The 13,835-nt window shown below is 38.0% G+C and overlaps 1 protein-coding gene across 3 annotated transcripts in view; it reads left to right on the top strand.

Annotated features, from left to right (window-relative positions):
* LOC150086027 (uncharacterized) overlaps positions 1-13,835 on the top strand; it is a 228,680-nt gene that overhangs the window by 156,114 nt on the left and 58,731 nt on the right. For all 3 annotated transcript variants that reach the window (XM_090373659.1, XM_090373657.1, XM_090373658.1), the window contains exon 13: positions 8,526-8,656. In XM_090373659.1, the coding sequence (XP_090229785.1) occupies positions 8,526-8,656 (131 nt within the window). The remainder of the gene's footprint in view (positions 1-8,525; positions 8,657-13,835) is intronic.

The following is a 13,835-nucleotide window of genomic DNA, read 5'->3' as shown; positions in this document are numbered from 1 at the left end:
CTAAATGGATGTCAGATGAACTAATGAGACACATGGCAGAGAAGAAAAATGCATAGGATACATATAAATTAACATGTGACACAGAAGACTATGATAGATACAAGTTTATGTAACCAAATGACAAAGGAGGTTAGGCAGGCGAAGGCAGATTACGAGAAATCTTTGGCAAGGGATGCAAAGAAAAACAGCAGAGAGTTCTTTACTTATGTAAACATTAGAAGGAAGGTGTGAATCAGATTGGCCCACTTGATATCGATGGTTCAACTGTTGATGATCCTGCTCAGGTAGCTAACAAACTAAATGAATATATTGCATCGACATTCACACGAGGAGTTATTCAGGGAGGGGAATGCCAGAGTTGTATTTAACTCTGCCAGTAATTTAGATAATCTTGTAATAACTGAGAGTAAAGTGGAGGAGAAATTGTTGAAGATAAACACAAGAAAGGCACCTTTGGTGAATGGAATCTATCCAGTTATATTAAAGGAGGCGGCAAAGGAAGTAAGCAAACCTTAGCCATAATTATGATAGCTTCCCTGGACTCAGGGGAGGTATCCATGGACTGGAGATCTGCAAATGTGACCACAGTCCACAAAGGAGGATCAAAGGGAGACACAGGTAATTACAGACCTGTTAGTTTAACTTCTGTTCCAGGGATATTAACTGAACCGAACTATAACTGAAGTCTATACAAGACTTCAGTTATAGCTCGGACACAGCATGGGTTTGTTAAGGGGAAGTCTTATCTGACTAATTCGATTGGATACTATGATGTAGTCAAAGGAACTGGATGCAAAGAATAACTTTGATGTCATATATTTGGATCTTAGAAAAGCCTTTGATACTGTTGCACATGGAAGACTGCTGCCCAAATTGGAGCAGTGTGGCATTGGAAGCAAATTGCTGCTATGGATAAAGGGATGGTTGAGTGAGAGAAGACAGAGTGCTAATCAATGGACAATGCTCTTCGTGGACTAATGTTATTAGTGGAGTCCCTCAGGGTTCAGTGTTGGGTCCATTGTTGTTTTCTGTATTTATAAATGATATTGATGATGGTATATCAAGCTTAATGTCCAAGTTTGCAGACGATATGAAGGTTGGCAGGGTTGTTAATGACACTAATGACAGTACACTGCTGCAACAGGATCTAGAAAAGTTGAGCAGATGGGCTGAGAGGTGGCAAATGAAGTTTAACATTGAAAAATGTAAAGTACTACATATGGGAAGCAGTAATCCCAGAGTAACGTATCACCTCTGTGGTACCACACTGACAGTGGTAGAGAATGAAAAGGACCTCAGGGTAATTGTGCAGGCAGATATGAAGTTTTCTGAGCAGTGCAGACAGTCTGCAAGAGTAGCTCATGGTGTCTTGTCAATGATATACAGGAATTTTTCTAGCAGGGATAAGGAGGTGATTATCCCCTTGTATAAGGCAGTGATCAGACCACACCATGAGTACTGTATACAGGTCTGGAGGTCTCATTTTAAGAAGGATGTAGAGCTGTTGGAACGAGCACAGAGAAGGGCAGTGAGATTAGTGAATGGAACAAAGAGTTGCTCTTACGAAGAAAGGCTTAAGTTTTGCAAATTACAGTGTCTGGAGACTAGACACCTGTGAGGTAATCTGATTGAGGTGTATAACTTCCTGGGTATAACCTGGGTATAATCCTGGGTATAACCTCCATGGACAAGTACACGGGGGGGGTGACTACCCAGGTGTGAACCAACATAAGCAGGGGTCGAGGTGTGGCGCCCACACCACATGGAGGAATGCCACCCCTCTATGTTACCAGGCAGTACTAGGTGGTAGATAACTCTTATGAACTGGTGCAGTACCACCACTTCGCTTATTGGAGGCTTGAAGTGGTGGAACCCATGTTTAGTCTCCAGAGCTAAGTTCTGGTCAACCCTTCCCTATATCTTTCATCATGCAGTATGATTGATGACATTTGAGGTTATGATGAACATCGTGGGGAGATCCAATATTTCTTACATTTTGAGGGTACATCTCTAAAACGCTGTTCGCAGGCCGGCCGCTAGTTAGTACACCGGACTGAACCTATTGATAACTCTCTAGGGGTCTTCCGGATCAGCTAGTGTATAATCTTGATACCTCTACTCTGCCAGATAGTGACTGGAGGGGGTCCGAGTAGTGTGTGTGCGTGCGTGCGCAGGGATCAATGTCGAGGCCACGTTATGTCAAGGATCTGGGTATATTCTTACCACGTGTATGCCATATCCAAAAATTTCATTACTTCATACAGCATGTCCAACCCACTTTTTCTTACTATTGAATACACCATGAATTGTCAAACTAATAGAGCAAGCTTATCTGCGAAAAGATCTAAACCTCCCAGGCACTTCCTAATTCATATCACAAATATACATGGTCTCAATTCTAATCTCAACGATGTCCATTTCCACTTGCAGTCTGCCAAACCCCATGTACTTTTTCTGACAGAATCTCAGTTATCAGTTGATTCAACTACTGCTCATCTCAGAGGCCCAAATTATTCGTTGTATGATTCCTTTTGCCTCAAAGGTGGTAATTGTGCATATGTCTGTTCTGATATTCCCTGTCAGAGACTTGGCAACTTGGAATCTCCTCTCTTTGATCTTCTCTGGCTTAAAATCTCTCTCTACCTCATTGTGTCAAATTCATCTGTTGTCTCTACCGTTCTCCCAACTCCACTAATCACTTGGAGCTCTTTGATTTCCTCTCTTTGCAACTTTACTTTCTCCAGTCCAACTTTCCTAACAGTCAGGTAATTTTCCTTGGTGATTTTAATGTTCACAACTCCAGCTGGCTTCCGTTTTCTAATCACACCGAACCAGCTGGCGAGATGCTGAGGCTTTTGCAATAACTAATGACCTTGCACAGATTGTTCATTTACCTACAAGAATACCGGACAATCCTAATCATACAGCCAACATGCTTGATCTTTTTTTCACAAACAACCCTTCTAAGTACACGGTCGAAGTGAGAGGTCCTTTAGGCACTTCAGATCACAACTTGGTGATTGTCTCTTCTCAAATGGGGCCTTTATCTCATGGCTATTCACAATCTCGTGTTGTTTGGCATTACAAGAATGCAAAATGGGATGACCTGCGAGATTTCTTTTCCTTGGTCGGATTACTGTTTTAAAACTTCTGATGTAAATGTTTGCTCAGATCGTGTCAGTGAAATTATTCTTGCACGAATGGAATCTTTTATCCCATACTTCACTTTAAAATCTCGTCCTTTATCTAAACCTTGGTTTTTCCAATAAATGTGTTAAGGCTGCTCAAGAGATTGTTGCATATCATAATTAACTTGTTTCTAATTCTTCAGTTTGATTTTCTGTCTACACCAAAGCTCGCAACAATTGTAAAGAAGTTATTAATCAGTCCAAACTAGAGTTTGAACAGGCTAAGAGTAGAAAACTTGCTTCTTGCCCTAATGGTAGCCGAGCATTCTGGTCTCTTGCAAAGCTATTGGCCGCAACTTTTGCCCACCTCTGTCCAAACCAGATGGTTCGGTTGTCACTTCAGCCAAGGATAAAGCTGACCTGCTAGCATCCCATTTTTCTTCCAACTCATGTATTAATGATCTTGGTAAAACACCTCTCACCATTCCCAATATGCTCCATTCAATGCCTCCTGTGGTCTTCCACCAAAAGGATGTCAGAAGGATTTTGACGAATCTTGATGCTAAGAGAGCTCCAGGTCCCGATGGTATTTCTCCACTTGTTCTCAAAACGTGTACTCCTGAACTTACTCCTATTCTTTGCCACCTTTTTTCACTTTCTTATTCCAAAGGTATTTTTCCTTCTGCTTGGAAATTTCTCATATCCAGCTAGTTCCTAAAAAGGGTGACAAATCCCTCCCATCCAATTATCGTCCCATTGCAATTACTTCTACTCTTTCTAAAGTAATGGAGAAATCAATTAACCCTCCAACTCTTAAACTACCTAGAAACCTTCCGTCTGATCAACGATCGCCAGTATGGCCTCCGTCAGTGTCGATCCACGGCGCCTCCGTAGCCAGGTGGGAAGGAGCGGCAGTGCGTAGAACACGCTTCTTGATTAGACCGGGGTTCGAGCCCGTCACCACCAAATACGGAGGATGCGGAAAGGTCAGGGAATGACCACCGCATATCCCGGAGCAATATGGCCTTAGTTGCTAATGCTCCTAAAAACCAAATAACAAACAAATAACAGTGTCGATCCACTGGTGATATTCTGGCTTATGTTACCCATTTATTTACTAATTCAATGGAAAGGTTCGGTGAAACACAAGTACAGTAAACCCCCGCTATTCGTGGGGGTTACGTTCCTGAGAAATGCCGCGAATACCGAAAGCGCGAATACTGAGTTATGGCTCCCATAGTAATAAAGGGGTTCCATTTCAAAGTATGAAATATATAAGAAAAACTAGTCTAAAATTTTGTCTATGTATGTATTATATGTACCTTCATAATATGACTATGTACATAGACAGTACATAGTGAAATGCAAGCATTTGGCATCGAAATGAAAATAAGAAACAATTTAATATTAAATGTAATATTTATAGAAATTTCAAACAAATCTTTCAAACCAGCGCCTTTGCTAGCAAAAAAACTTATCCTGCCAGTGCTATCACCAGTTTCGCTAAAGTGTTGATAAAGGAGTTTTGCCTTTTCACGAATGATGAGTGAACTTAACAGAATTTTATTTTGAGTCCGGTCTTCTATCCACAGATTTAAAGCCCTTTCCATTTTTTCTAATTTAACATCACGAGTTACAGAGCAAATTTTTGAAGCAATTAGCGTGTTTTCACGGACACTACGGCGGATTTTATGTTTTGCCACTGAGGAGACACTTTCACCATTAGAAATTTTGTCTAATAACTCAATTTTATTCGATAATGTCATCACATTCTTTGATCTTTTCATATTTACCTAGTTATTTGTAGCCATATTTTTGTAGAGGTTAGAAAGAACTTGTACACAATAAAGTCACTTTCTTCCATTAACACACTCGAAAAAGTCTGTTTTACACTGCAAAACGGTAGATTTATCACTTTTGTAAGCATATCAATTTATAAATTGATAAATTTATTCAATTTATAATCATATAAATTAAAAGCAAACAACGAAACTTTCCATGACAAGCGCATAACACATACTGAACAAGGATTAGCAGAAACAACCACGCTCGCGATTTTGTCACCCCTCTCTCCCCACTCACTGAGTGGGGGGAGAGGGGTGACAAAACTGTTTTGACCGGGAAAGATAATTTTAGCCACGCCCATGTTTTTTTATGGCGGAAAATGTTCACGGCGCATTAAAATTCACATTTTTTAGGTTTCATTTCATAGTACATCAGCGACCGCGAATACGCGAAACCGTTAATACAGATACCGTGAATAGCGGGGGTTTACTGTAGACATCTCAAAGGCTTTCGATCGTGTTTGGCATAAAGGTGTTCTAAACAAGCTTCCATCTTATGGTTTGCCAACTGTTTTTAGTAATTGGTTATCCAGTTTTCTCTCTGATCGCTCACTGAGGGTGATGGTAGATGGCTCTCTGTCTTCTAACTTCTCCACTAATGCCGGTGTCCCCCAAGGTTCAGTTCTTTCACCCACTCTTTTCCTCTTGTATATTAATGACCTTCTTCCATTGACTGGAAATCCTATCCATAGTTTTGCCGATGATAGCACATTACATTCTACTTTCCATTTTGAGAAACCTTGCCCTGCTCAATCAGCCTCAACTTCTCGAAAATCTGCTACCAATTTCTTAAATGCCGATCTTCAGGTAATTCTCCAGTGGGGCAAAGACAACTTAGTTTATTTCAACCCTTCTAACACTCAGTCTTGTCTTATATCTCGCAAAAAGGATTCTTCTGCTCCTATGCTTATCTTTGGTGACACTCCGATTTCTAGCAAAATGATATATCTCTTTTGGGGATTACCCTGACTTCTAATCTCTCTTGGCACAAGCACATTACAAATATTGTGTCCTCTGCATCTAAAAAACTTGGTTTTCTCTTTTGCTCTCGGCGTTACTTTTCTTCCAAACAGCTGCTCACTCTGTATAAATCGCAAATTCGCCCTGCCATGGAATATTCTTCCCACATCTGGGGTGGTGCCCCCAAAACCTCTCTCAGGCTTCTTGATTCCATTCAGGAGAGGGCAATTAGGTTAATTAATGATTCATCTCTAACAGTCTCTCCACTCGCTTTCTCATAGACACACTGTTTCTGCTGCATGCCTCTTCTACAGATACTTCCATGGGCACTGTTCTTCTGAATTGGCTTCTATAATTCCTGCTCTCTCTTTCAAAACAGTCCGAAAACGTGCCGCCACCAGCCAACATCCATTTAATGTCCAACTTCAAACTCACAGAACCAACTTTTCATCTTCCTCGTTTATTCATTCAACTGCCGTTTTCTGGAACAACCTTCCTTCATACGTATTTCCTGAAAATTAGTCTACAGAAGTTCAAGTCCAATGTCAACAAATATCTGCTTTCGTCTTCTCAATCTCCAACCCAAGCAGAACCTATAGTACTAAGTACTATAGGTTCTGATACCTCTCGTGTTTGGGGTTTACATAAATAAATAAAAATAAAGCTTCGAATGGTTTGAGCTTGCTCAATACTGATGGGATTCTTCCTCTTGCTCAGAATAATTGCCTGAGAGACCATAAATTCAAATTGAGGAAAGACGGTTGTAGGATAGATGTGTCGAAGTTTGCCTTTAGCCAGCAGGTGGTTGATTGCTGGAACAAACTTCCATCTCTCGTCTGAAGTTGATAGCTTAAATAGATTCAAGGCAGAACTTGACAAACATTTGCAGTGAGTGGATGAGTGAAATAAGGGGTTTTTTTTTTTTTTTTTTTTGGCTGATGCTATATAAACTTGTTTTCTTGCATCATGTGCCTATGCTAATGCGGAGCTAGAAATTTAGAAGCAGATATTTTGTGGTCTTCTACTGGTGTCCACTTTGTTTACAAGAAACAAGATCTCGATATAGATTTCACAAAATCATGAAGTATGTTAGATTCAGCATTAAATCCATTAGGAAAGCATGGCTGTAAAATGATATATATGCTTCAGTTTTGAAAGTGTTGAATAAATTTATTCATATCTGTTGTAGAATTTTTGTATATATTAGGAACAAATATCAAGCAATTGTTTCCCTATGAAAGTTAATTAGAAGTTTAAATTAGAAGGCACTAAAATACTTGTAGGAAAACTGGAGGCATTATCAGAAGGTAACTATGAAGTTTAAATTTTGGCAACTAATAATTTGGAAATCCAAGTTACTTATAGTTTCCAAGTTTCTTCAATAGATGGCTAATAAACCTGATAAGTTTGTAAAACTATTATATAAAACTATATATGTAAATATGTAAAACTATTCAAAATTACCTTTTGAATAATTTTTGATTAATGTGACCTCAAAAAAGATAATTGTACTCAATGTGAAATTAATGTAGATTAATTTGTACTTTTTTAAATTAAGGTTTTCCATGGTTGTGCATTGTTTATATGCTCCATTCAAAAGGACTGTTAGTGGCAGTTATAGGTAGGCATAGATAGCAGTTATAGTATTAAAGAAAGGTGTAACATTATAATCTATGCTAGTTTTTATTGTGTGTGTGAAATCCTGAAATCCTGCACATTATATAATGTGTGGAATGTGCATTGTATATACACACAAACATATCCATAGACTCATTTGTTTAGTACAGTTGAAATTCCCAAATCTGCCTCATAGTGTGGCATCTTCCCCTCCCCCTTCTATGTTAGGAAAATGACTTTTCACCAAGGCAGTGCATTAGAGCTTATTGTATAAAGTCATTTCACCTCAGAGAAATAAGTTTTTAACATGCCCCAACAACATTGAGAAATTTAGTTAATTAAATTAAATTTAATTATTTTAAACTGTTTGTAAATGACATCAGTTTTCATCCTCTTGTATTTTCCTATATGGAGCCTAAATAAAATTAGGTAGCACAGAAGATTGTGGCAATTCAAAATGCATATATAGATGCTTGACATTGAGACTCCAGTGAAGTGATTACATGAAGTACTCCAGTGAAGTGATAACTTTTCACTTTAGGCACCTCTGTAGCCAGGTGGGAAGGAGCAGCAGTGCGTAGCACACGCTTTTTTTTTGATTAGACCGGGGTTCAAGCCCGTCACCACCAAATATGGAGGATGCAGAAAGGTCAGGGAATGACCACCCCATATCCCGGAGCAATATGGCCTTAGTTGCTAATGCTCCTAAAAACCAAATAACTAACTAACAAACAAACAAACTTTTCACTTTCCCCCACCCTCTAAAATATACTCTATTGTGTGGTATATTTGAGTATTCAAAATGGCATGACCATCTGAAATCCAAAAAATTCCAAAATCTAACAAGGTTCAGCTGCTAAGATTGCTGAATTTGTGAGGTTTGACTGTATTGTGTTTGGAAGATTTTGTTGATTATCACTTTTAATGTACTAGTAATTTTTTTATTTCTTAATTAAATATTTATTTCTCATTTCAGGTGATATACATGGTAACTTTCATGATTTAGTGTGTTTTGAGAAGGCTTTATGGAGAATGGGACCTCTTCTTACACCATCAAACTTTTTATTTTTAGGTGATTATGTTGATAGGGGAGAATATGGAGTAGAGGTAGGATTGTTGTAATGGATTTAATAAGAATTTGAAATATTCCTAAGTGCTCATTGTAATCATAGCAAACACTAATTTTTTTAATGATAGCCATGCTTGCCCTTTTTTGCAATTTTTATTACTGTAAGATCTCAAAGTATGTGAGGGTTTGGTTCCTGGTACCTCTGTGCACGTGAGAATTTGCATACATGGGGGGGGGGTTAATAAGGATGATATTATGGATTAATAAGGACGATAATGTACACATTATCGTCCTTATTAATCCATAAGGTAGCTCAAGTATGGAATTTTTATTAATCTGAACAAAAAGTGAATACTGTGTATCTGCTGTGACATCAACGTTCCTTTCCTATCCCCCTCTCACAAGTTGCTGACTGCTTTCATAAAATGGACAAGCTGTAACTACAAGTCACAAATATAAGTATGAATCAGGGGATCAATTGAGTGACCCCCACTGCACTTTGAGACCATTACTCCACTTTTAGATTTCAAGTAAGTAATTTTTTTAAGGAAAGGCAAAATCCCTGGTGCTGTTGTGATCATGTTTGATGAGTTTAAAAATAAACGGAAGCTCAAACTTCCTCCAACAGATGGTGTTACAGAGATTGCCCAATAGGCTGACAGGTTGCAAGTAACAACTGGTTTTGTTAGTTGCGTTAACATTCTGTGTCGTGATTTCGCAATGGAGAAATGAACAAATATCAAATTTTGCTTTAAACTGGGAAAATCTGCAACAGGAATGTATGAAATGTTAAAAACTGTGTATGGTGATAAAACTTTGTCATACCAGTGTGTTGTTGTTGTGGTATAAGTGGTTCAAAGGTGGATATGAGGATGTTTGCAATGATCAAGATGTGGGTGTCTGTCAACCTCTCAAAATGAGGACAAAGCTGCAGAAGTTTGGGAAATTGTGGCAAGAGATTATTGTTTGACCCTCAGAATGATGGCTGAGAAGTTGGATATGAATAAGGAGATGATTTGTCAAATTTTGCATGAAGATTTAGGGAAAAGGAAGATCTGTGTGCAAAATTTGTGTCGCATAGCCTCCAGGATGAGCAGAAGCAACAAAGTGTCATCATGCAAAAGTTCATCCAGACTTGTCAAGATAAACCTAATTCCTCAAATGTATTATCACTGGAGATGTGTTTGAGTGTTTCAGTATGACCCAGAGATAACACATCAGGTCATGCAATGAACTTCAAAATCATCAAGGCCCAAAAGGTTTTGTTTGCAGAAGTTCACGATCAAGACTATGCTGATCATGATTTTTGACGATGTGATTCTTAAGGAACTTGTACCTGAAGGGGAGAGCATCAATGCCTTCTACATACAGTTGTTTCAGCGACCACTTTGAAGTTCATTTCCCTGGTGAGGCTGCAATTTCTAGAGAAAGGCAGCTGGTTCTTGTTGCGCATAAATGTTCTCCACCTATTCTGTGCTTATTGTAAAGACATTTCTAATGAAACCTGGTATTCTACAGATCAATCATTCACTTTACTGTCCCAATCTAGCACCAACAGATTTCTTCCTCTTTGGAAGCTAAGAGGAAGAAACTGCCCTCAAAGGAAAGAAGTTTCAGGATGTTGAGAACATGAAGAAAAATGTATATACACTGCACTGAACATCATCTCTTTGGACACCTTCACTGAGTATTTTCAGAAACTTTTAGAATGGTGTAATGAGTGCATTCAATTAGGTGGTAATTACTTTCAATAAAAATAAATCCATTTTTGAGCTCCTTCATTTCGTGTTCTTTTTGTTGCACCAATCTGACTACTTTATTGCCACACACCGCATATTTAAAATGTATTTACAACTGCCCACTTATTTTTGATTTAGCTTGTCTATTTATGCTAAAAAGGAAAATCTCAGTGTGTTTCCAGAATAGTAAAATTTTTGATTTTGTTTTATTTATTTTTTATTTTTATTTTTTGTATATTCTTATATAGTTTTAGAAATTCCATTTTTATAAAAATTTTCCTTGATAACATAACTTAACAGAAGGAATGAAGACCAAACGGCATATGCGCAAGATTTATATATATAACTTTAGAGGAACCCACATTCAAATGTTTTATTTTGCCATTCATTTCTGCTGAACCAGCATCTGTAATTCTACCAACTTATTCTAAACTAGAATTGTCAAACCTGGCTGAATTCTGCTATGGACCAGAATACAACTTGCTAATATTTTTTTTTTTTTTATGTTACATAAAAATACTAGACTGCATTGTTCTGTCATGATTTATATTGTTAAATTTAATTATACATTAAACAACTATACGTTTCAGAGGTCTTTCCCTCCTTCCATAGCAACAATAAAACAGCAATAAGTTTCCATTGCAAACTATATCTTCTTCCATTGAACACGAAGAACAGTATGAAAAGGTTAAAGGGGATCCTGGGTGACGTTGTGTAATGGGATGGCCTGAAGTTCTGTCATTCTGTTCTGCAAATGTATGAGGATCTATGAAAAGAAGCCCTTACTTAGCAAAGTAACAACAGGAGTATAATAAGTGTTTGGGGCGAACAAAGAGAATGGTGTACATGTCTGTTCCTGTTGCTGTTAGATGACTGTTAGACATATGTACACTGTTGTTATTATATGGGTGGAGTTGATTAGTCATTTCTTCTTGTAAATTCTAACTGAACCTGTGAGTGGGTTGCTGTGAGATGGTTCCTCTACTTAGGATAGAGGATGAGCCATTCAGGAGAAATGGTTACCCTTCTAGTATTTGCACTGATGGTGTTTCTCTAATTGTTTTGTAATGGGATGGCCTGAAGTTCCATTGATCTGTTGTTCTGTAGATGTATGAGGATCTGTAGGAAGAAGCCCTTAATTGGAAGCCAGCCTTGCTAAGTGTTTGGGGTGAGCAAAGAGAATGTTGTGCATGTCTGCTCCTGTTGCTCCTAGATGACTGTTAGACCTACATACATTGTTGTTATTATATGGGTGGGGTTGATTAGTCATTTCTTCTTGTAAATTCTGTTAGTGGGTTATAATTTTGCTGTTGGATGATTCCTCTAATTGGAATAGAGGGTGAGCTGTTCAGGAGAAATGGTTACTCTTCCAGTGTTTCTATTGATGGTGTTGCTCTAATTATTTTGTATACTGAGAGGGCTTCCATAGTCATTTTGTGTTTGGTGATAAGATATATTTTTAGCATTAGCATTAGTAGAGGCATTTGATGCAAGAAAGCAAGCTTATGCAGCATCAGCCAAAAAAAAAAAAAAAAAAACCCACTTCCACTTCACCCCTCTGTTCGTTCAAAATACCTGTCCAGCTGAGCCTTAAACTTATTTAGGCTATCAACCTCCACCACAAGGGATGGAAGTCTGTTCCACCAACCAACCACCCGCTGGCTAAAGGCAAATTTCCGCACGTCTATCCTACATCTGTCTTTCCTCAATTTGAATTTATGCCCTCTCAGGTGATTTTTCTGAGCTAGAGGAAGAATCCCATCAGCATTGAGCATGCTTAAACCATTCAAGGCTTTATACACCTCTATCAGATCACCTCGCTGGTGCCTAGTCTCCAGACACTGTAATTTGCAAAACTTAAGCCTTTCTTCGTAAGAGAACCCCTTTGTCCCATTCACCAATCTAGTTGCCCTTCTCTGTACTCGTTCCAGCAGCTCTACATCCTTCTTGAAATGAGGCCTCCAGACCTGTATACAGTACTCTAGGTGTGGCCTGACCATCGCCTTATACAATGGAATAATCACCTCCTTATCCCTGCTGGAAAAATTCCTGTATATCATTGACAATACTCCATGAGCTACTCTTGCAGCCCGTCTGCACTGCTCAGAGAACTTCATATCTGCCTGCACAACCACCCCCAAGTCCCTTTCATTCTCTACCACTGTCAGTGTAGTACCACAGAGTTGATACGTTGCTCTGGGGTTGCTGTTTCCCATGTGTATATTTAAGACCTTGGGATCTTTTGTCTTAAATTTGTAGTTATTACTAGAATGATGGGTAGTATCTGGTGGTGTAGTGCACATGCTTATCTGTCTTTTGTAGATTCTGGAGGGTGTGCCCTGTGCAAAATTTCCCACACTCACAGTTGAACAGATTTATTTTTTTTCCCTAGCCTAGTGGCTGCTGTAGCCTAGTGGTCAGGTGGGAGGGTGCATAAGTACACATGCTTTGAGTGACTGGGGTTTGAGCCAGGGTTTCTGCTGAATGTGGTACTTTCTCTTTATCTTGCAAACTCCTCTGACCATGTGGTTGTTTCAGAGCATAAACATTTATTTTATTTTACCACCTTTTCATTTTTACTAATAAAATCAGTATTCACAAATAAAAACTGAATCAGGAATATTAATTAATAAAAAAACAGAGTTAAAGCCAAGTTTTTAAAAGAAAGAAAAATATTTCACTTAAAGGTCAGATCATTCCTAATACAGACATCTGTCAGGCATACTACACATCACTGTTGAATGTTCAAAGAGTTACAAGTTTATTGTGTGTGAAAAATAGTACCAGTATTTTAGTGTGTAATAATAAGTAAATTTTCAAATGATCATATAAATAATTTTAGTAAAAATTTAGAATTGAGGAATAGTTCTGGAAATTAACTATGAATTAAAAAATAAAAAAGCCACACATTTCAATCCATCTCTTCCAGATCCTCCTGCTTAGGACAATATTTCTCAAATCAAACAACCAAAAATTTTCTGCAGATCTGTCAAGCTTAACAAAATTGTTTCTATGTTATGAATTCTTTTATCATTTTAAATACTTAATGGTATTCTCAAAATCCCTGGAATGTCTATTTTCGACCAATATTCTCATTAATGTCTGTTCAGACTACATAAACTTCTGGAATGGAAAAAACAACTTTTGCATAACACATGTGAGTGATTAACTAATACACTATTTACCATGAAACACCTCAGAAGTGTAATTTATACCATCTGTACACTGCATATGATAGTTTAAAGAGATTTTCATCTAATGTAATCTTTAAGAGGCATCACATCAGATTAAGAAAACTAAGCAGGAAATAGGCACTCTTATCTGTGTGTTAATGTAATTAATGTAAAAACACAGGAAAAGCATTCTTCAGCAAAAATGCATGAATTAACTGTAACATAAACATTAATGAAGCACTGTTTTGTGAGAAGAAATAATTCTTCTAGTGCCTCTCTAGAGATCAATACTGATCTCTAGAGAG

This window comes from Mastigoproctus giganteus, chromosome 5 (assembly GCF_048544385.1).
Source record: "Mastigoproctus giganteus isolate SK-2022 chromosome 5, ASM4854438v1, whole genome shotgun sequence".
NCBI lineage: Eukaryota > Metazoa > Arthropoda > Arachnida > Uropygi > Thelyphonidae > Mastigoproctus > Mastigoproctus giganteus.
Note: the sequence above shows the minus strand (reverse complement) of the source record. Positions and strands in the feature narration are given on the sequence as shown.